This window comes from Lampetra fluviatilis, chromosome 62, assembly GCF_964198595.1.
Source record: "Lampetra fluviatilis chromosome 62, kcLamFluv1.1, whole genome shotgun sequence".
NCBI classification, from domain to species: domain Eukaryota; kingdom Metazoa; phylum Chordata; class Hyperoartia; order Petromyzontiformes; family Petromyzontidae; genus Lampetra; species Lampetra fluviatilis.
In genome coordinates this window covers 3,878,026-3,900,795 of record NC_136336.1, presented here as the reverse complement: position 1 = coordinate 3,900,795, position 22,770 = coordinate 3,878,026, and the positions used below count along the sequence as shown (strand labels likewise).

The 22,770-nt window shown below is 51.3% G+C and overlaps 1 protein-coding gene across 4 annotated transcripts in view; it reads right to left on the bottom strand.

The window, feature by feature from the left end:
- Positions 1–12,648: 12,648 nt before the first annotated feature.
- Positions 12,649–22,770, bottom strand: part of LOC144951342 (uncharacterized) — a 30,105-nt gene continuing 19,983 nt past the window's right edge. For 2 of the 4 annotated variants that reach the window (XM_078881546.1, XM_078881547.1), the window contains exons 4-8: positions 19,019–19,133; positions 17,530–17,565; positions 15,815–15,862; positions 14,912–14,978; positions 12,649–13,104 (exon numbers count right to left, since the gene is read on the bottom strand). In XM_078881546.1, the coding sequence (XP_078737672.1) occupies positions 14,917–14,978; positions 15,815–15,862; positions 17,530–17,565; positions 19,019–19,133 (261 nt within the window). In that variant the 3' untranslated portion in view covers positions 12,649–13,104; positions 14,912–14,916. The remainder of the gene's footprint in view (positions 13,105–14,911; positions 14,979–15,814; positions 15,863–17,529; positions 17,566–19,018; positions 19,134–22,770) is intronic. The other 2 variants (XM_078881549.1, XM_078881548.1) reach the window with 2 other exon arrangements.

The following is a 22,770-nucleotide window of genomic DNA, read 5'->3' as shown; positions in this document are numbered from 1 at the left end:
AAACACATTCCCATCTAAGTAATAAAACGCAAGCACCGGGTTTCCGAAAGAAAAAAAATAATAAAAATGACATCGCGAGTCTCATCTTCACGTAGGTATCAATGATCACAAATGCCTTTTTTTGTACAGCGTATGTCCGATCGAGCAATTACCGAGTGAATCCTCAAATGCGTCTTTTTTCCACCTTTTGGTGCGTGCGTTTTTATAAATGTCTATCCCCCACCCATCGTTCGTGACAATAAACAAATGAAAAAAATGCGACAGCGTTGCGGTCGGCAAGAGGTCTAACCTGTTTTAAGTGCACGCCCCAGGAATATAAAATCACATGGCCACGTATTCGTGTGTAGAGTTGCGTGGTTTTTTTTCCCCCTTCATTTTAAATCCCCAAAAGTTCGTCTTGGTATATAGAGAAAAAAAAACGTTGGTGACTTGAAGCAGATGTTAGCGAACCCATGTTTAAGAATTTTTTTTTCGTTCACCCATTTGACGGATGTTGGTGCATCGCAGCACCGGTTTTTGGTGCATCGCAGGAATGACGTTGGTGGTGGATCACCGCACTCCGTTCCCGTGGATGTCACAGAGGAGCCGGTGTGTGCACCCCTGGCTCGCCAGGAGGTAACAGCAGAAATGTGGCCTCTCCCACCTGTTCCGACTGCACGGGATCGAGTGTTTCTCCCTTGCCCGCGTGGGTTTTCTCCTGAGCGCTCCGGTTTACCGCCGCAAGTACAAAGAGTTGGCCAGTAGCACCTTCGTACGTAGAGGACCGCAGAGCTTGGGCAATCGCTGGCACCTTCTGACTGCCCCCCCCCCCCCCCCCCCCCCGGCTCGCCTGTGGCGTCTCCTCGTCCTCCTCGCGCCTCTCCGAGTCGACATCGTCGTCATCTCTCTCTTTCTCTACGAGAGCGAGAAGCGAACGCCGCACAGCGGCGGTGGCGTTGCAAGTTGGCATCAAAAATTGAGAATAGGTTTCTGCCCTTTCTTGCAATAAAACGGGAGGCGTTAAGATGTTCAAACAGCAAATTTTTGTTGCCTTTTGCAAGGAAGAGAGTAGTGCATGATCCTACGCAAACTCGGCGTGTTTGCATGTTCATCACAAGTCCTGTATGTGGCTAATGCAGAACTTGCAAAAAGCTATCCCCTTGGTGTTTGAACATCTTTCCACAACTCCTGTTTTATTGGCAGAAAGGGTCAAAACCTATCATTTTTCATACTTTGATACTGGTGACAACAACAAAATAAAGGTCCCGTGACATCGTTATTTCTGTCGCTGCTGCAACGTTGCTGCAACGTTGCTTCGTCGTTCGGCTCACGACGTGGTCCAGCAGATTCGCTCCGGCCGTGGTTCGGGGGGCGGGTGGGGGTAGCGTGTCCTTGGTGAGTTGCCGACCGTGACATCGCCTTCTGCCGAGCTGACCGCGTGCGTGCGTCTGGGGCCGCGACGAAAGAAACACACGGCGCCCGCGTCAATTGTTCGGCAATAGCGTCGAGAGATGCCCCGCCATAGAGCAATGTGGTCCATAACGCAGGTTGTTGTTGTGGTTTTTTTGGGGTTAGATCACGTAAATAGAAATGTGTGTCGTTAAACCCGCCACCACCCGACACGGCCAATTAGTAAGGTTTGTCACGTGAACAGAACGTGGCCAATTCGTTACGAGTACAGCACTAACCGGTTGTGTTGGAGAGCAAATCCACAATATTTTCAATCTGAGTACGGCGTTTCGCCAGTAATTACAACCAGCTTTATCCATAATTGGCGAAACGTCGTACTGAGGTTGTAAATGTTGTGGATTTACTCTACAACACAACCGGTGGTGCTGTACTAGTAACGAATTGGCCACGTTCTGTTTACGTGACGGGTGGTGGCAGGTTTAACGACACATTTATGTGCTCTAACCGAAAAAATAAAAAACCTGTATTATAGATAATATGGCTCGCGAAAGCAATGTGTGTGTATTTCTGCTGTTTCACGCGCGGAGTAAAAATCCACCGCCGAGATGATCGATGGCCTTCCCGTCGGGATTGTTCGACAATACTTTACCACTCCTGGTCAGTGTGTATGGGGGGGGGGGGGAGCTCATTCGTGTGTTGGCTGGAAGGCATTGCAGACTTGCGGTGTAAAAACCTCAAAATCTGGAACCCAAAATTTGCTCTACTATGCGATTTGAATTCACTCCACATGCGGCTCTGTGGTCGGACGTGGGACAACGTTGTGTGTGTACTGTGTGTGTGTACGTACTGTGTACTGTCTCACACTGAGATACATACAGAGACATGAGCCTAGAAGTACACCCACAGCGATACACACAGATACAGCATTGTGTGTATGGTGTTCATGCTGTATGCGCTACGAAGCTGCCTCCTCGTGCGGTGCATTGTGGGTTGAGTGGCGTTGCGGTCCGTGACTCCCTCTTGGTTTTTGTTGTTGAGAACGCATCTACTACCGCGTCTACTACCGCGTCTACTACCGCGTCTACTACCGCGTCTACTACCGCGTCTACTACCGCGTCTACTACCGCGTCTACTACCGCGTCTACTACCGCGTCTACTACCGCGTCTACTACCGCGTCGAGCGAGAGGGAGGGAAACCTGTATCAGAGGTCGCAATCGGGTACCCGATACCCATACCCTACCCGATACCCGGCTACCAGTACCCGGCCGGGTACGGGTACCTGGTGCGGCCGGGTACGGGTAGACCGTGAGTCACTGGTGAGTCACCGTTTGTCACTCATTTCCCAACGTCTTGTCTCTTACAATTCAAGTTCCTAGAATCAACCCACCCGCGCCTGCAACATGGCTTCATCCCAGAGGTCGCAATCGGGTACCCGTACCCTACCCGATACCCGGCTGGGTACGGGTAGCCGGGTATCGGGTAGGGTACGGGTACGAGGTACCCGATTGCGACCCTGGTGCGGCCGGGTACGGGTAAGGAATCAAAACCCGTTTGCGACCTCTGACCTGTATGCAGCACAGACGACGTAGCAGCAGCAGTGGCTTGAACTAACGCCACCACCGCCACGGGCCCCACAACACACCAATCGGGGCCCCCGTCGACGTCAGCCGGGAATCTGTTGATACATTTTTGTTGTTGGTTAGTCGGGGAGTTTTAAAAGTAACGAGAACCAAAATGCACGCGATTCCTTCGAATGTTGTTTCCTCGAAGCCAAAAAACACATTCTGTTTTGTCGGCGACCGACGCACCCTTGTGTGCGAACACCTGCAGTGCCCACTTGAAACGTGATTGAATAAAAATCGAATCGACAAACGTGAATACAAATGCGGTTGTGTGTCAGTGTGCGTGTGAGAGCGGTGGTGTAGGGGGGAGCGGTGGTGTAGCGGTTAGCGCGCTGCGCTACGAACCTGGCGACCCGGATTCGATTCTCGCTCACAGCCAACACCAGTGACGATTATCTGAACCGGTCCTGGGCCTCTCCTAGGTCGACTCAGCCTCAAATGCGTACCTAGTGCGGTGTGTAAACATCGCCACTAGGGAGACAAAGGCGGTCGTGCGTGGTGCTGGCCACCCACCCCCTCGTGTACCGTGCCGGCCTTCGTAGGTGTTGCTAACAGCACTATGCCTCAACAGTCTTGACTTAAAGCTTTCGCGACTGCAGGAATTCATATTGTAAAGTCACGTCGATAGGTTCAAAGAAAATAAACTACGACGTTTCGATTGCAACACAAGCGGTGGGGAGGGGCTGGGTGGGGAGGGTGGGGAGGGGCTGGGTGGGGAGGGTGGGGAGGGGCTGGGTGGGGAGGGTGGGGCTGGGTGGGGTGTGGGAGGGGTGGGGATGGGTGGGGCCGGGTGGGGAGGGGCTGGTCACCCCGTGGTGCCCTTATAAAACTCAACGTTTAACCTACTCACGCCGGCTTGTGCCCGCCCTCACAGTCAGGCATATTTGCGGAATACACCACGCCGCCGTTGACCCTGGCCATTGACCGAGCAACCCAACGTTCCTACCAGCTCCCTCCGCAGGAATGTGTTACGTCACTACAAGTGTGTAGATTCTATCCTACATGGAAGTTGAACTTCCTCGCCTGGCATGCAAGAGGTCGTGGATTCAATCCCGACCCTGACGATGCCTGCTGTATATTTGGAGTTTGCGGTGTCTGTCTCTCATCATCATCACGGTGGCTAGGAGATGTTAACCACCTCGCCTGGTATGCAGGAGGTCGTGGGTTTGATCACGACCCCGACGCCTGCTGCTGTGTATTCGGAATTTTGCGTGTCTCTCGCCACGTACTCGTGTGGATTTTTTTTGCCAGGTCCTCCGGTTTTCCCCTCCACATTTAGAATCACACTACACCGCTGTACACTACTGTACACTACGCTATACACTACACAACTATGACACTACTTGAGCATATTGCCACGACAAGACAGTGGAAAGTGGCAATAAATCACGTCACGTGCAGTGGACATCACGAATAGCGACGGCGATGACAACCGAGGAGAACTCCTCAGTTGGAGGCGCCTTCTGCCAGCAGCGGAGCGAGTGAGCAGTTGCAGGGCTGCGCCTTGGCCTTGTTCTACCCCCACCCACGTTGGCCGTCCGCGAGCTCTGCTGTCCCGAACGGTGCGACTCGGGCAGTGAGATTCAGGTGGGAGGGGGGGGGGGGTGGTGGCGGGTGGGGGGGTAAGTTGGGGGGGTAGGGTGGTGATGGGGGTGTAAGGTGGGGGGGGTAGGGTGGTTGTGGGGGGTAAGGTGGTGGGGGGGTAAGGTGGGGGGGGGGTAGGGTGGTTGTGGGGGGTAAGGTGGTGGTGGGGTTGCGGTAAGGTGGTGGGGGGTAAGGTGGGGGGGGTAAGGTGGTGGTGGTGCGGTAAGGTGGGGGGGGGGGTAAGGTGGGGGGGGGTAGGGTGGTTGTGGGGGGTAAGGTGGTGGTGGGGGTGCGGTAAGGTGGGGGGGGGTAAGGTGATGGTGGGGGGGGGGTAAGGTGGGGGGGTGGTAGGGTGGTGATGGGGGGCTAAGGTGGGGGGGTAGGGGAGTAAGGTGGGGGGGGTGCTGTTAAATACGAACAACATCGAACAACAACAACAAAAAAACCACGGTGAGCCGACCTTGGAGTAAATGTGTAATTTATTGACATACATCATCGGCTGGGACCGTATTTTACAAGCAACACATTGATTATAGAGAAAAGCGTGGAATTTTTAAATAAAATAAAAATTAAGAGACGTGGTGTGGTGCGGGTGCAGGGGCATCGGTTGTCAGGGTCTGGTGCGGGTGTAGATCGATCCCGCAAATAATGTCGACGATTTTATTAACATTATTTTTATTGTCGTTGTGATTATATCTCTCTGTTTCGGACATTGTTGAAATGTTTTACTCGTGGTAATTAAATTGAATTTTTTTTTTTAAATTAAGTTGGTACCTAAAACTATACCCCTGATTCACTATGAGATCTCTTTTACCAGTGGCAAAATATAGTAGTAGGTTTTTACCCTTTTAAACTGGTACTGGTAAAAGAGATCTCGTAGTGTAAATGCTTACCCCGAGCTCTCAAGACTCTGATATTGCACTGTGTTTGAGTTGTACGCCTTCTGGTGTCATCTGGTCCAACACCAATGGGGACTAGGCTCTAAAGAAAGCCGTCTCGGGTGTGGACCAATCAACTTCAAGGACAGTGCATATTATCATCTTTATCAGAGTTGCTTTATTTTGTTTGCTTTTTTGACTACTTGTGTTGTGGTTATTGCAAACATGATGCCTTGAATAAAGGTGTCAGTTTTGTACCAGTTTAAAAGGGTAAAAACCTACTACTATACCCCTGATTGTGCAAAAATAACAGCAGGTTTTACCCCCCGTTTGCTGGCAACCTTTCGCAAGAGATCAAGTTACGCATTAACCACGCACGGGTACTTGTGGTGAACATGCAAACACACGTGCTCTGATCATATCTACCCCCTGATTCCCCCACCCCGAACCCTACGATCTGAAAGCCCCTCTCACCGCCTCCCCGAGTCTCTAAAATGAATTAATCGAAACCGCAAAGCTGCGTTTTAAACAAGTGTGTGTGTGTGTGCGTTCCGGTAATATGAAGCATTTAGATCGAGAGAGAAGTGAATGCGTGTTGTCATCGAGGGGGGGTGGGGCTAGGGGGGGCTGGGGGGGGACGGGGGGGGGCTGGTGGGGCTAGGCGGGCTGGGGGGGGGGGCTGGGGGGGACGTGGGGGGAGCAGCGAAAATATTTCCTCCGTTGTATAGTAGTGTCGCCTTCGTCACGCCGTAGAGGTGAACCGATCGATTGATTGGTCGATTGATCGATAGATCGATTGATTGATCGAACGATCGATCGACATATTGATTTAATGATTGTTCGATATATTGATTTAATGATTGATTGATCGATCGATTGATTTCATGCGCTTGGGATGACGTGCATTTCAGTCTCAGGCTAGAACCCATCATATTTATATTTATTTGTTGAACTGTTTTCGCACCGAACGTAGCCAACCGCGCTAATCTGGAGGTTCGGGCGGACAGGGGGAAGGACAAGAAACTGAAGACAACAAAAATAAAGACGAGAAGAGGTTTCCCCCCTTTGTTCCGGCAACAAAACAGATGTGTTAAGATGTTAAAACACCAAACTGAAACCTTTTTACAAGGAATCATGTGTGCATTAACCACAATGCTTGTGGTCAGAATGCAAACAAAAAACACACTCTGATGGTATATAATGCATTGTCCTTGAAACTGATTGGTCCACACCAGAGACAGCTTTCTTTTGAGCCTCGTCTCAAACGATGCTAAACCAGAGGACGCCAAAAAAAGATGAAAAATAAGTTCTAAACAGATGAGTTTTCAATCGAAGCACCATCTCTACTCTTTGGTTGTTTCGGTAAAGTCACGTAGGTAAGTGTTTTTTTTTAAATAAATTAAATCACGACGTTTCGGGCGCAACACAAGCACCCTTCTTCAGGTGAGGACAACTTAGCGAAAGCACACCCGCTTAAGTGAGTGCCACACTGTGACTTTACCGAAAAAACAAAGAGTATGAATCCTTGCAGTCACGAAAACTTCAAATCTAGAATTCGGCACCATCTGTTTCAGCGGCAGTCTTCGTTCAAATGCAAAGCATCTCACGGGCCGGTGTCAACATCGTTCCACGGCTCATCAACGCGTTCGCCATTCTGCCCAAACCGATTTTGGCGAACTGACATAATGCAGGAGCGTGATACGCGGTGGTTTTGGCTGTTGCAGCTCCTTACGATTAAAATCTCCCTCCCTTTATTGCTGCTAATCCTACTTCCTCCTTTTATCACTGCTAATCCTACATAATACACGAGCATAATATGACTTTGAGACCCCCCCCCACCACCACCTACACATTCCACAAGGAGTGACTAATCCCATATCTGCATTTTCCATCAATATGCTTAATTCCGCTGTTGATATGTAAACTCCTTTGTCAAGGCGCTCTCCTCCCCCCGACCCAGATTAAATATACGCTGCCAAGCTTGGCGGTGTTCATTGGGACGCTGTCTTTCCGACAGCTCTGTTTCTTCACCTGAGGACGGCTGCTTGTGTTGTGGCCGAAACGTCGTGAGAATTTTTATTTTATGATGTTTTATTTTATCATTTTATTATTTCCCTTCTACGCGACTTTACCGAAAGAACCAAGAAGACGAACTGACAGTCGTTAGTATTTGCAGTGCGTAGAACTTCTTTCGCACCGTACGTCACCAACCGTGCTTATACTAGGTGCGTGGGGCGGAGGGGGGGGCAACTAAACACACACACGCAAAGTCAGGACACGTAGGGTAGGCTATAGCTATATGTTAACCAAGCACGCAAGGTTATACTGGTAGGAACCACCTGGTTCCACCAGTCCACAGGGGATTATTGTGTCCGTCCGTCCGTCGTGCAGGGAGGGGCTGGGTGGTGAGGGAGGGGCTGGGTGGGGAGGGGAGGGGCAGGGTTGGGAGGGTGGGGCTGGGTGGGGAGGGGCTGGCTGGGGAGGGTGGGGCTGGGTGGGGGGTGGGAGGGGTGGGGCTGGGTGGGGAGGGGCTGGTCACCCCGTGGTGCCCTTATAAAACTCAACGTTGAACCTACTCACGCCGGCTTGTGCCCGCCCTCACAGTCGGGCATATTTGCGGAATACACCACGCCGCCGTTGACCCTGCAGGCCATTGACCGAGCAACCCAACGTTCCTACCAGCATCCTCCGCAGGAATGTGTTTTAATGCGTTTCAACGAATGTTCAGACCATACTTCCGCCAACATTAATACATGATTTTTCTTTTGAAACGAACGCAGGATTTGTTGTTGTTGTTGTTGTTAAGATGATCATCTGCCCGCGGTGCATGTAAGATCGCGCAATCACTGGGGTGTGTAATCTTGGAGACGTTAATGGGTTATCGTTGTTTTTTCTGCCGACTCAATTCGCTCACCGGGTTCCTCGGCCGACGTTTTGTCAACGGCGCGTTGGAGGTTGACCCCGCGCAGGGAGACGACTCGCAACAAAAGTCGGTGCGAACAGCAGCCTCCAAACAACGTCTCCCTCTCGGAATTTTCCGTTACGATTTAAATCGGTTGCGCTCATTACGAATTCGGGTTGTTTGACACACTAAGACAAAGACCCCCCGTATAGCCTGCACAGATCTGCCGGGGCAAGTGCTGTTAGCGAGCGGCACCTAGGAAGACCGGCACTGTGACACACGAGGGGGTGGGTGACCTCGGGCAGGCCCAGGACCGGTTCAGATTAATCGTGTGCTGGTGTTGGCCGTGAGCGGGAATCGAACTCGGGGCCGCCGGGTTCATCGGCCACGATCATCCCGGCAAGGGGCTGTTTGCGAGCGCCTACCGGGGTCCGGCAGCGTGTCCCGCGATGCGACGATGCCGACTTGCGGCCTGAAAAACCTCGCGTCTCCGATCCGGCCACGGATTCTCTACTCGGGGCCGTCCGTAGGTGGGGGGAGGGAGGAGGGCGGGGGGCGGTGCGGGGTGCGGGGCCCGGGGCAAATCACGCCGTGTGGGTCACCCCCCACCCACCCACTTACTCCCCAAAGACTTCAAACGAAACATAAATTATTACATCCGACACCGTGATGTCGTAGCGCGGTGGGGTCTCTCCCAAAGCGCCACGGTGGCTAGGAGATGTTAACTACCTCGCCTGGTGTACAGGAGGTCGTGGGTTCGATCCCGAGCATGACGCCTGCTGCTGTATATTTGGAGTTTGCGTCTCTCTCTCATCATCATCATCATCATCACGGTGGCTAGGAGATGTTAACTACCTCGCCTGGTCTACAGGAGGTCGTGGGTTCGATCCCGAGCCTGACGCCTGCTGCTGTATATTTGAGGTTTGCGTGTCTCTCTCTCATCATCATCATCACGGTGGCTAGGAGATGTTAACTACCTCGCCTGGTATACAGGAGGTCGTGGGTTCGATCCCGAGCCTGACGCCTGCTGCTGTATATTTGGAGTTTGCGTGTCTCTCTCTCTCATCATCATCATCACGGTGGCTAGGAGATGTTAACTACCTCGCCTGGTCTACAGGAGGTCGTGGGTTCGATCCCGAGCATGACGCTTGCTGCTGTATATTTGGAGTTTGCGTGTCTCTCTCTCTCATCATCATCATCACGGTGGCTAGGAGATGTTAACTACCTCGCCTGGTCTACAGGAGGTCGTGGGTTCCATCTTGACCCTGACGCCTGCTGCTGTATATTTGGAGTTTGCGTCTCTCTCTCATCATCATCATCACGGTGGCTAGGAGATGTTAACTACCTCGCCTGGTCTACAGGAGGTCGTGGGTTCCATCTTGACCCTGACGCCTGCTGGTAAAATAAAAATGTTTGTAGTTTAATTGCGGGGTCCGGGGCAGTGGCCCCGATGATTCTCCGTGCCCTAGGGAGGACGCCTTTGTCTCTGCTACACAGAGACGATGATGATGATGATGAAGTCGACCAGAGCAGGCGACTCGCTCACTTTAGCAAAGCTCATTGTTCTAAATTGAAAAACTAATTTCTTTAGAGCTGCTTTTTTGTGTTTAGGTTGGTGTCCTTCCCCCGCATCTCCGATTCGGCACGGTCGGCTACGTACGGTGCGAAAGAAGTTCAACGCACGTACATACGTGCGTACATAAACATTGTTGGCATAGGGTTTGCGGTTCGAATCCGACAGGACGCCCTGGTCAATGCCGCCGGTGAGTGTGCTCACCAAGGAAGCGCTCCGGCTACGCGAGAGTCGGTACCCCGGGGCCTGCAGGCGTCACGGTGCGAAGTGTGCGAGCGAAAAGGAAAATTTTATTGAAATGATTGAACTGGGGGACACATTTTTTGTTGAAACGAAAAATCGGGAAACGCGGTGCGATTGTTACCTCCTGTGCACTACGAAAGACGTAAATTTGCAGGACCACGAGTGGTGAGATTCATTGCAGCTAACCATGGCAAGCTAGCGTAGTTAATAATAATGATGAACTAAATACGAATTAATGTTGCCTTTGGGTTATAAGGCAATTAGAGTCGTCAAGAGATATGTAAGTCCTGTCTTGAAAACTCACCTCTTTCGACTGGTCTCTACCCACCACTAGTTCTGCGCGTTTACCCTGATTCTGAGTGAGTGGGTGGGTGACTAGGTGAGTGAGTGGGTGAGTGAGTGGGTGAGTGGGTGTGTGAGTGGGTGAGTAGGTGAGTGAGTGGGTGTGTGAGTGGGTGAGTGAGTGGGTGGGTGAGTGAGTTGGTGAGTGAGTTGGTTAGTGAGTGGGTGAGTGTTTGGGTCAGTGAGTTGGTGAGTGAGTGGGTGGGTGAGTAGGTGAGTGTGTGGGTGTGTGAGTGGGTGAGTGGGTGAGTGTGTGGGTGTGTGAGTGGGTGAGTGGGTGAGTAGGTGAGTGAGTGGGTGAGTAGGTGAGTGAGTGGGTGAGTGAGTGGGTGAGTTGGTGAATGAGTGGGTGTGTGAGTGGGTTGATGAGTGAGTGGGTGGGTGAGTAGGTGAGTGAGTGGGTGAGTGAGTGGGTAGGTGAGTAGGTGAGTGAGTGGGTGAGTGGGTGAGTGAGTGGGTGAGTGGGTGTGTGAGTGGGTGAGTGGGTGAGTGAGTGGGTGAGTGAGTTGGTTAGTAAGTGGGTGGGTGAGTAGGTGAGTGAGTGGGTGTGTGAGTGGGTGAGTGAGTTGGTGAGTGAGTTGGTTAGTGAGTGGGTGAGTGTTTGGGTGAGTGAGTTGGTGAGTGAGTGGGTGGGTGAGTAGGTGAGTGAGTGGGTGTGTGAGTGGGGGAGTTGGTGGGTGAGTGGGTGAGTGGGTGAGTGTTTGGGTGAGTGAGTTGGTGAGTAAGTGAGTGGGTGGGTGAGTAGGTGAGTGAGTGGGTGAGTGAGTGAGTGTGTGACTGGGTGAGTTGGTGGGTCAGTGAGTGGGTAAGTGGGTGAGTGAGTGGGTGGGTGAGTAGGTGAGTGAGTGGGTGAGTGAGTGAGTGTGTGACTGGGTGAGTAGGTGAGTGAGTGGGTGAGTGGGTGAGTGGGTGAGTGAGTGGGTGGGTGAGATAATAAATACTACTCCAAAGTGTTCACATTTTTTTGAAGCATCCTGCATTTTTCTAGATTTGAAGTTTTCGTGTCTGCAATGATCCATACTCTTTGGTTCTTTCGGTAAAGTCACGTAGGTAAAAAAGAAAAATTTAAATCACAATTTTTTTTATTATTGTTTATTTTTTCACCTAAGTGATTTTATCGAAAGAACCAAAAAGTACGCACCCTGTATTTATTTATCTATCCTGGAGGAATCCGATAAGCTATAAAGCTCTTTCTTTTTTTTCAGACGCTGTCTCCCCGACAGACCTGGTCTTCACCTGAGGACGGCTGCTTGCGTTGTGGCCGAAACGTCGTGAGAATTATTTTATTAGGTTTTATTTTTATTATTTTATTACTTCCCTTCTACGTGACTTTACTGAAAGAAGCAAGAGGAAAAAAGCTCTTTCTTTTAATTAAAAGAGTGAGAATATACGGTGGGCGGTGTGGACGGTGTGCGGGTGGAAGTGTGGGGTTCTACGCTAAATTCTTTGTGGGGCTTTGACCCAACCTCACCATCGTGCGGCAACAGTGACGAATGGAACGAATGAAACGAATGGAACGAATGAAACGAACGAAACGAATGAAACGCGTCCCGGCAAATTGGGCGAGAGCCGAGGCCGTCCCAAGCGGCGAGTCGGTTGCACGCGTGCAAGCGGCGCGCAACTGAGTCGCAAGAAAGTTGCCTGCAACCGATTGCCATGCGAGCGGGTGCACGTAAGCAGGTTGCAACCATATTACGCGGAGGCAAGTTGCATTTAATCGAGTTGCTTGCGACTGAGTTGCAACCGAGTTGCAGCGAAGTGACACGTAGCAGAGTTGCAAGCAACCGAGTGGCAACAAAGTTGCAGCAAAGTTACACGCAGCCGAGTTGCAAGCAACCGAGTGGCAACAAAGTTGCAGCAAAGTTACACGCAGCCGAGTTGCAAGCAACCGAGTGGCAACCAAGTTGCAGCAAAGCTACACGCAGCCGAGTCGCAAGCAACCGAGTGGCAACAAAGTTGCAGCAAAGTTACACGCAGTCGAGTTGCAAGCAACCGAGTGGCAACCAAGTTGCAGCGAAGTTACACGTAGCCGAGTTGCAAGCAACCGAGTGGCAACCAAGTTGCAGCAAAGTTACACGCAGCCGAGTCGCAAGCAACCGAGTGGCAACCAAATTGCAGCGAAGTTACACGCAGCCGAGTCGCAAGCAACCGAGTGGCAACCAAGTTGCAGCGAAGTTACACGTAGCCGAGTTGCAAGCAACCGAGTGGCAACCAAGTTGCAGCAAAGTTACACGCAGCCGAGTCGCAAGCAACCGAGTGGCAACCAAATTGCAGCGAAGTTACACGTAGCCGAGTTGCAAGCAACCGAGTGGCAACCAAGTTGCACGCAACCAAGTTGCATGCAACCGATCGCTCGAGTGTGGATCCGGCTCAGCGCTGTGCAGGGTCGACGGGTAAATTGTGGCGGCCGTTGCCAGCGACACGAGCGACATCGCATTGATGCAGAACAACGACACGATCGGTGACGATACACGGGGGAATGGGGGGGGGGGGAGGATTTTACTCGAATTCGACTCCATCTCCAGCGCAGGACGTGCCCCTGCATCCTCACCGCCAGGCGTTGCCGTCACCTGTGGGCACAAATGGAATGTAAAGCGTCGTGCCAAGGGGGGGTGACCCCCCCCCCCCTCCTCAAACCCCCAAAGTAAATTCAGGACACGTAGGGTTATAAAAACAAAGTTGCTTGAAAATTTTGCGAAAATATTTTTTTATTTGACAAACGTTCCGACGGACTGTTCCGTGCGCACGAATGCGCGACACCAGCCCACAGGGGATTATTGTGTCCGTCCGTCGTGCAGGGTGGGGCTGGGTGGGGAGGGGCTGGTCACCCCGTGGTGCCCTTATAAAACTCAACGTTTAACCTACTCACGCCGGCTTGTGCCCGCCCTCACAGTCGGGCATATTTGCGGAATACACCACGCCGCCGTTGACCCTGGCCATTGACCGAGCAACCCAACGTTCCTACCAGCTCCCTCCGCAGGAATGTGTTAATGTTACCACTGTCCCTCGTTCAGCGCGTGTGAACAACCAATTGAGCGCCGTCGTCTTTAGCCGAGGTTTATTTTTCCTCTTCCGTTTTGAAAATCGTCATCCGAAATAGGAGGAAGAGAAATGCACGACTAATAACGATAAGAGGTCAAATATTAACTTGAATAAATAATCAAAAAAAAATAATGGCAGTGATAAAATAAATGAAATAACACCGTGTGTCCTGACTTTGGGGCCCATCCTGTATATATCACTTCATAATCAGTGGCATCATTTTTCAATACTCTACATCATCATTGCGTTACGACTTGGTGAGATGTTAACTACCTCGCCTGGTATACAGGAGGTCGTGGATTCGATCCTGACCCTGACGCCTGCTGCTGTATATTTGGAGTTTGCGGTGTCTCTCTCTCTCATCATCATCACGGTGGCTAGGAGATGTTAACTACCTCGCCTGGTATACAGGAGGTCGTAGATTCGATCCCGATCCTGACGCCTGTTGCATATTTGGAGTTTGCGTCACTCTCTCATCATCATCATCACGGTGGCTAGGAGATGTTGACTACCTCGCCTGGTGTACAGGAGGTCGTAGATTCGATCCCGACCCTGACGCCTGTTGCATATTTGGAGTTTGCGTCTCTCTCTCTCATCATCATCATCACGGTGGCCAGGAGATGTTGACTACCTCGCCTGGTATACAGGAGGTCGTGGATTCGATCCCGACCTTGACGCCTGCTGCATATTTGGACTGTGCGTCTCTCTCTCCCTCATCATCATCATCACCACGGTGGCTAGGAGATGTTAACTACCTCGCCTGGTATACAGGAGGTCGTGGATTCGATCCCGACCCTGACGACTGCTGCTGTATATTTGGAGTTTGCGGTATCTCTCTCTCTCCCAGTGGTCGCGTGCTTTGGGATACGACGTCTTGCTTTGGGATACGACGCGCTTGCTAGAACTTGTATGGGTCGGGATGAGTCACCGCATACCCCCGATCACTACTGAAACAAAGCGCCGCAGTTTGCCTGTACAGTAGATCTTGTTCAGTGCACAACCCTTAATTTATTTACGCATTTACTTTAATATATGTATGCATTTTAGTAATAAGTAGTGTCTAAATTATTTTATACAACCCCATGAATGTATAAAGTGCCATATAAAATATAATTTCTTATACTCTGGAACGGATTCTTTCCTTTCCCTTTATTTCTTATGGGAAAAAGATTCGTTTGGTACACGTCATTTTCGGTATAAGTCGTACCACCTTCTGGAACGAATTAACGACGCGTACCGAGGTACCACTGGAAACTGGAAACGGAACCGAACCTAGGGAGGCCGGGCGGCCGGGCGGTCGGTCCGCATTCGAACCGCGGCGGGACAAGCACTCACATGGGTTAGTGGAGGCTGCCGTCTTCCCACTTGCTCGCCTTCCCGTTGCTCTGACTCAGCGCTTGCTCTGTGGCGAGTCAGCAGACACACACACAGACACACACACACAGGCACACACACAGACACACAGACACACACACACACACGAGGAGAGAGAGAACGCGCGCGCGTGTGTGTGTAGCGGTTAGCGCTACGCTGCGCTATGAACCCCGGCGACCCGAGTTCGATTCCCGCTCACGGCCAACACCGGTGACGATTATTTGAACCGGTCCTGGGCCTCCCCTAGGTCGACTCAGCCTCAAATGAGTACCTGGTGCGGTGTGTAAACATCACCACTAGGGAGACAAAGGCGGTCGGGCGTGGTGCTGGCCACCCACCCCCTCGTGTACCGTGCCGGCCTTCATAGGTGCTCGCTAACAGCACTTGCCCCTACAGTCTGTTAAGGCTATACAGGGGATCTTTGTCTTTGTGTCCCTGTGTGTGCGTGTCCCTGTGTGTGTTTGTCCGTGTCCCTGTGTGTGACCCTGTGTGTATGTGTCCCTGTGTGTGTGTCCGTGTGTGTGTGTGTGTCTCTCTGTGTGTGACCCTGTGTGTGTTTGTCCGTGTCTCTGTGTGTGTGTCCCTGTGTGTGTCCCTGTGTGTGTCCCTGTGTGTGTGTGTCCCTGTGTGTGTGTGTCCCTGTGTGTGCGTGTCCCTGTGTGTGTTTGTCCGTGTCCCTGTGTGTGACCCTGTGTGTGTGTGTCCCTGTGTGTGTGTCCCTGTGTGTGTGTGTCCCTGTGTGTGTGTGTCCCTGTGTGTGCGTGTCCCTGTGTGTGACCCTGTGTGTGTGTCCCTGTGTGTGTCCCTGTGTGTGTCCCTGTGTGTGCGTGTCCCTGTGTGTGTGTGCTGATCTCAAGCGCTTACCGATGTCAGCCGATCGTCCCATGAGGCCGTAGAACTCATCGGGACTTTCTGAAGTGCACAGCGAGAGATCGACAGCAGCATTGCGTGGCAATAGAGGATCGACGCGGCACGCGTGCAATTATAATTACCGTGGTAGTACTCATCCCTTCAAAGACTCTACTGCACCATCTCCGCACGGTATTCGCTCGCTCTCATAGAGACAGAGGGGGTGGGGCTACTCAGAGGCGTCAGGAGGAGGAACTACAGACTACATTATGAAAAACTTTTCTTTTTACTTTACCAGGTAATGCTCACTGAGCTGTAGAGCTCGTGTTCAGAAGCGACTTGGCTATCACAAATGCTAGCTCAACTAAGTGGCCTACCATGTGGAAATGTACAGCAGCCAATTAATATGGAGAGAAAAAACCGACGGACCCAGAGGAAAATCCACGCGACCACGGGGAGAGAAACACCGCAAACTGCAAATATACAGCAGCAGGCAGCAGGCGTCAGGGTCGGGATCGAACCCACGACCTCCTGCACACCAGGCGAGGGAGTTAACATCTAGCCACCGTGGCGCCCAGACGAGCTTCGCGACGAGGAGCTGGGCGCTACCAACAATTGCCCCAAGCTCTGCGGTCCTCTACATATGGCCAATTAACCCAGCAGGAGACCGGAGCACCAGGAGAAAAATGCATGCGTACGATGGGGGAGGTGGGGGGGGGCGACACACTCTGTCCCCACTCTTGGGTTCTTTCGGTAAAGTCACGTAGGTAGAAAATAAAATAAAAAAATCACGACGTTTCGAACGCAACACAAGCGTTCGTCTTCAGGTGAAAATCACGATAGCTGCGATGTCTGCTGCGAGCAGCACGATGTCTGCTGCCTTGCGCTCGTCAATATCTGAACGTGTGGAGATTAGTCCACACTGGGCTGTACCGCCCTTATCCTGGCAAGCCGGGGTATGACATCTACCCCTCCTCCTCGACGACGACCCACGGATCGGGAGTTTCACAACATTGGTGTGTGCGGTGATACACCAACCCGCGCTGCTACTGCTGCTGTTGCCGAAACAGAGCTGGACTACAGACAGCCACGTGCAGCAGCGCAGCCACCACCACCACCACCGCCACCACCACTGCTCCCACCACCACCACCACCACGGCCACGGCCACCACCACCGCCACCGCTGCCACCACCGCCACCACCGCCACCACCATCACGGCCACGGCCACCACCACCACCGCCGCCACCACTACCGCCACCGCCGCCACCGCCACCACCACCACCCGACCACCACCGCCACCACCACCACGGCCACCACCACCACCCGACCACCACCACACCACCACCACCGCTGCCACCACCACCACCACCACCCGACTACCACCACCGCCACCACCACCACCACCCGACCACCGCCACCACCACCACCGCCACCGCCGCCACCACCGCCACCACCACACCACCACCACCGGCACCACCGGCACCACCGCCACCGCCGCCACCACACCACCACCACCGCTACCACCACCACCGGCACCACCACCGTCACTACCACCACCACACCACCACCACCGCCACCACCACCACCGCCACCCTACTACCACCGGCACCACCACCGCCACTACCACCACCACCACACCACAACCACCGGCACCACCAGCAGGCTAAAGGGGCAACCCGCGCGTTACAAATTCTCAGGTCACTAAATCGACTTCAGAGTGCAAACTTACTTTTCTGAAGAACGGGGAAGATATCTTCTTGTTCGTCTGTGGGAGGGAGATGAGTCTATGAGCAACGGGAGATGGTCCGGAAATACCTCATGCCACCTAGCCTGGAGTGGAACTATTTAAAAAAAACGATTTCAAACTATCAACAAATGTTTTAATTTATTTAACCAGATAAGTCTGACTAAGTTGCTATAATAGCTGTTTTTCAGAAGTGACTTATCGTCACCACCATCATCACCATCATCGTGTGGACATTTATGACAGGAGCCAAATACTCGAAGCTCGTGTTGCTGATTCCGAATGCGAAACGGGATAAAAACCCGAAGGAATGCCCCAGAGAAAAATCCACTGGACCACAGGGAGAATTCACGCCATGTGCTTGCACAGTGACGTAATGATCATCATCATCATCAGCAGCAGCAGCGCAACTGGACTTGCAATCCATAGGCCGCCGGTTAGATTCGATCTCCAGGCGTGGCAGTTGTTGAAACAATGCTTCGATTTTCGTGTGCAATGTATTGGCATGCACTGTACCTGTATAAAATACACCTGGGAGCCAGAAATGTTTTTGATTGAGAGGGGGTCAAATACTTATTTCCCTCATTAAAATAAAAATCTATTTATGACATTTTTGACATGCGTTTTTCTGGATTTTGTTGTTGTTATTCTGTCTCTCACTGTTCAAATAAACCTACCTTTAAAATTATAGACTGATCATTTCTTTGCCAGTGGGCAAACGTACAAAATCAGCAGGGGATCAAATACTTTTTCCCTCACTGTATATGTGTGTGTGTGGATTAAATTGTTTGCATGGCTCTCGGTGAAAAAACATTGGACCCATACTGGAAGTTCACCAGCATTTGTTCAAAGTAAGCCTGGCCGCTGACCAGAGAGCGAATTTCGATTTAAAGCTTTCGTGACTGCAGGGATTCATCGTCTTGGTTCTTTCGGTAAAGTCACGTAGAAGGGAAATAATAAAATAATAAAAATAAAACAAAATTAAACTAATTCTCACGACGTGACTAATCCCATATCTGCATTTCCCATAATATGCTAAATTCCTCTTGATATGCAAATTATTTTGTCAAGGCGCTCTTCCCCCTCCAACCCAGCTTAAATATACGCTGCCAAGCCTGGGGTGGTTCATTCAGACGCTGTCTTTCCGACAGACCTGTTCTTCACCTGAGGACGGCTGCTTGCGTTGTGGCCGAAACGTCGTGAGAATTATTTTCTTTTCTTTTCTTTTTATTATTTTATCATTTTCCTTCTACGTGACTTTACCGAAAGAACCAAGAGGACAGAGAGTGAATGTCTACATCGATCCAGAGGCTTTTCTCGAATTGAACCAACGCTATGCTGATGCGGTGCAATCACATAATCTGGGAGGGGGAGGTTAGTCCTTGTGTTGTGTGAGTGAGAGAGAGAGAGTTGGGAACTCGTGCTGAGTGAGAGAGAGAGAGATGGGAACTTGAACTGCTGCTGTGTTCGTCACCGTCGGAGCGCCTTCCCATGAGACCCACGAACTCATCAAAGTGACGCTTCTTGACCAGGCGGTCTGAGATCCTCTGCAGCAGCCGATCCAGCGCCGAGCCCGACTGCACGGCCAACTCAGACGCAACGCACGGACGATACACTACACTATACACTACATTATACACTACACACACACACGATACACTACACTATACACTACACACACACGATACACTACACTATACACTACACACACACACACGATACACTACATTATACACTACATTATACACTACACAGACGATACACTACACTATACACTACACACACACACACGATACACTACACTATACACTACACACCCACACGATACACTACACTATACACTACACAGACGATACACTACACTATACACTACACACACACACGATACACTACACTATACACTACACACCCACACGATACACTACACTATACACTACACACACACAATACACTACACTATACACTACACACACACACGATACACTACACTATACACTACACACATGATACACTACACTATACACTACACACACACACGATACACACTCTGCACTATACACTACTCACACACGATACACTACACTATACACTACACACACACGATACACACTCTGCACTATATACACTCACAACACTATACAATACACACGATACACACACTACACTATACACTACACACACACGATACACACACTGCCCTATATACATTGCACTATACACACTGCACTTTACACTCACTACACTACACTATACACTACACACACACACGATACACACTCTGCACTATACACTACTCACACACGATACACTACACTATACACTACACACACACGATACACACTCTGCACTATATACACTCACAACACTATACAATACACACGATACACACACTACACTATACACTACACACACACGATACACACACTGCCCTATATACATTGCACTATACACACTGCACTTTACACTCACTACACTACACTATACACTACACACACACTATAGACACACACACGATACACTCACTACACTATCGACACTATATACACACACTCGACACGATAGACACACGATACCAATAGTCGCAATTCGCCACTAAGTGGCGGTGAAGTCACCACGGCGCTTGTGCCAGGCTAGGTGCACTTTGAGGCCACGTGAAGTGTCAATGGCTCGCTGGCAGGAGGAGGTCACGGGACAGACCCTGCAGGTGCCATGGGTCAATTGACTGAAATTCCCGTAAGCTGTACCAGCTTGTATTCCCTACTGTGCCAACTCGCTGTGTTTTAGCCACCCGGCGCTCCGCTCGTTGTTGTGAGCGTCGCTCCTCTGCCCGCCGTTGTTGCTGGAGGGCGACTGCCTCCAAATGCCCAGTAGCGTCCTTCACGAGCCTCCTCCACAGAAGCCGATCTTGACACCGCTGGTACCAGTCATAGGCAAGTCCACTCAGCTCCACATCCTCCCGTACCACATCACTCCATCTCTTCTCCAGCCCGTGCCGCGCCCGTTTAGTAGCCCCCTCTATGCGGCCAAACAGAAGCTGTCTTGGGCATGCGGTGGCTGGACATGCGGGCTACGTGACCCAGCCAACGCAGCCTTGCCTACACATGCACTCCTCACACTATACACTATACACACACACACACAATACATACACAATACACACGCTATGTACACACTATACACACATACACACAATACACACGCTATGTACACTATACAAACTATACACACATACACACAATGCACACGCTATACACACAGTATACACTATACAAAGACAAACATCTTCCGTATAGCCTTCACAGACTGTTGGGGCAAGTGCTGTTAGCAAGGACCTATCAAGGAAGGAACGGCACACGAGGGGGTGGGTGGATCAGCACCACGCCCGGCCGCCTTTGTCTCCCCGTTGACAATGTTTACACATCGTTAGGGGCTGGGTCGACCTTGGTGTGTATGGTTTGTTTTCCCCATTTTTTCTGGCAACAAAACTGAAACCTCTTTACAAGGAATCATGTCACTTCATTAACCACAATACTTGCAGTCAAAATGCAAACAAAAAAATCACTCATAATATGTGCATTGTCCTTGAAACTGATTGGTCCACACCAGAGACAGTTTTCTTTTGAGCCTCGTCTCAATTGATGTTGGACCAGATGACGCCAAAAGGCGTACACATTGAGACGAGGCTGAAAATAAAGCTGTCTCTGGTGTGGACAAGGACAATGCATATATTATGAGAGTGTGTTTTTTGTTTGCATTTTAACTGCAAGTATTGTGGTTAACGCAGACATGATTCCTTGTAAAAAGGTTTCAGTTTTGTTGCCAGAAAAAAGGGGAAACCCATATTATTATATTTTGGTACTCGCAAAGAAGGTCTAATGATGTATTTAATTGCCTCGGACATTTTGTATTATTTGGTTACCCCGGGTACCGCTATAAGGATCGTATCCAGGCAGGTTCCTTAGTTTCAGTGGCACGCTCCAGGTTCAGCAGCAGAGCCTCCAACTCCTTCCCGGAGTGAGCATCAATGACCAGATCACCAGCACACGTAGCGTGTTTGACCAATCGGGAGCCATACCTCGACCGCACGCGGGCATCGATTCATACTTTCGTTATAAAATTGCTCCGGTACAGCCATGGCAAGCTTATCCAGCTACACGATCGAAAACTAAATTAAATAGTGCGGGAGCCAGAAGACATCCCTGTCGCACCCCAACGCGAACAGGGAATGGCTCTGACTCCCAGCCACGCAGCTTTTTCCCATTGCTGTCAACCCATCACGGTTTAACCCCGTATTCTTGTACAGGGAAATTGAGTTTTGAGGTCCATACGGCGTACAGCCGTTGCAATCCGGGCAGCAATTTTTTTTGTCTATTTGTTTGTGTTTTTCCCTCGTGATGGGGCTTTGTAGGATGAACGCTGAGGTTTATAAAGGACACGGGGTGACCGATAAGGTCTAGAATTGGTCTGTAATAAGGTAGGGGCACCGACAAGGGCTTGACATGTTTGTTTTGCCCGCCCAACCATCATGACGGTTATTACTGATTGTGAGCAGAGAGTCAGAGACCTCAAAAGCACCTTAAAACAACCCATAGGCATTGCCCATCGATCGTGTCCAAGCACCTTGACCAGGTCAATAAAGCAGAGATGTAGGTCCTGTTGGAACTCCCTACACCTCTGCTGAAGCAGACGGACAGAGAATAACGTGGGGTCTGCGCAGGACCGCCCGGGCCTGAAAGCACACTGGGGCTCCCGCAAGCCCCCTCTCCTCAATGCGATGTTGAATCATCAATCTTGCCAGGACGTCTCCCGGCACGCTGAGGAGTGGGATGCTCCTATTAAAGTTGTCAAGGTCAGTGTGGGTCACTCCTTCTTGAAGAAGGGGGGGGGGAGGGGTCGGGGGGGGGGACCTCCCAGGGGCATCCCTCGATTCCTGCGGAACCCGTGCAGGTGTCGGGTAAAGTTGTGATGGGGTCACTTTGGGGCGCAGTTACCCTCCCTCGGCAATTCGCGTGGGGGGTCATCTCTGCCCGGCGCTTTCCTGGTGTCAGGAGTGGTGGGGAGGGGGGGTAGGAGGGGGCGCGGGGAGGGGGGTAAGGGAGGGGTCTCACCTGGTGGGGGGGGGCAGGAGGGGGAGGGGGGTAGGGGAGGGGCTAGGGGGGTCTCACCTGTTGGGGAGGGGCAGGAGGGGGCGCGGGGGAGGGGGGTAGAGGAGGGGGTCTCACCTAG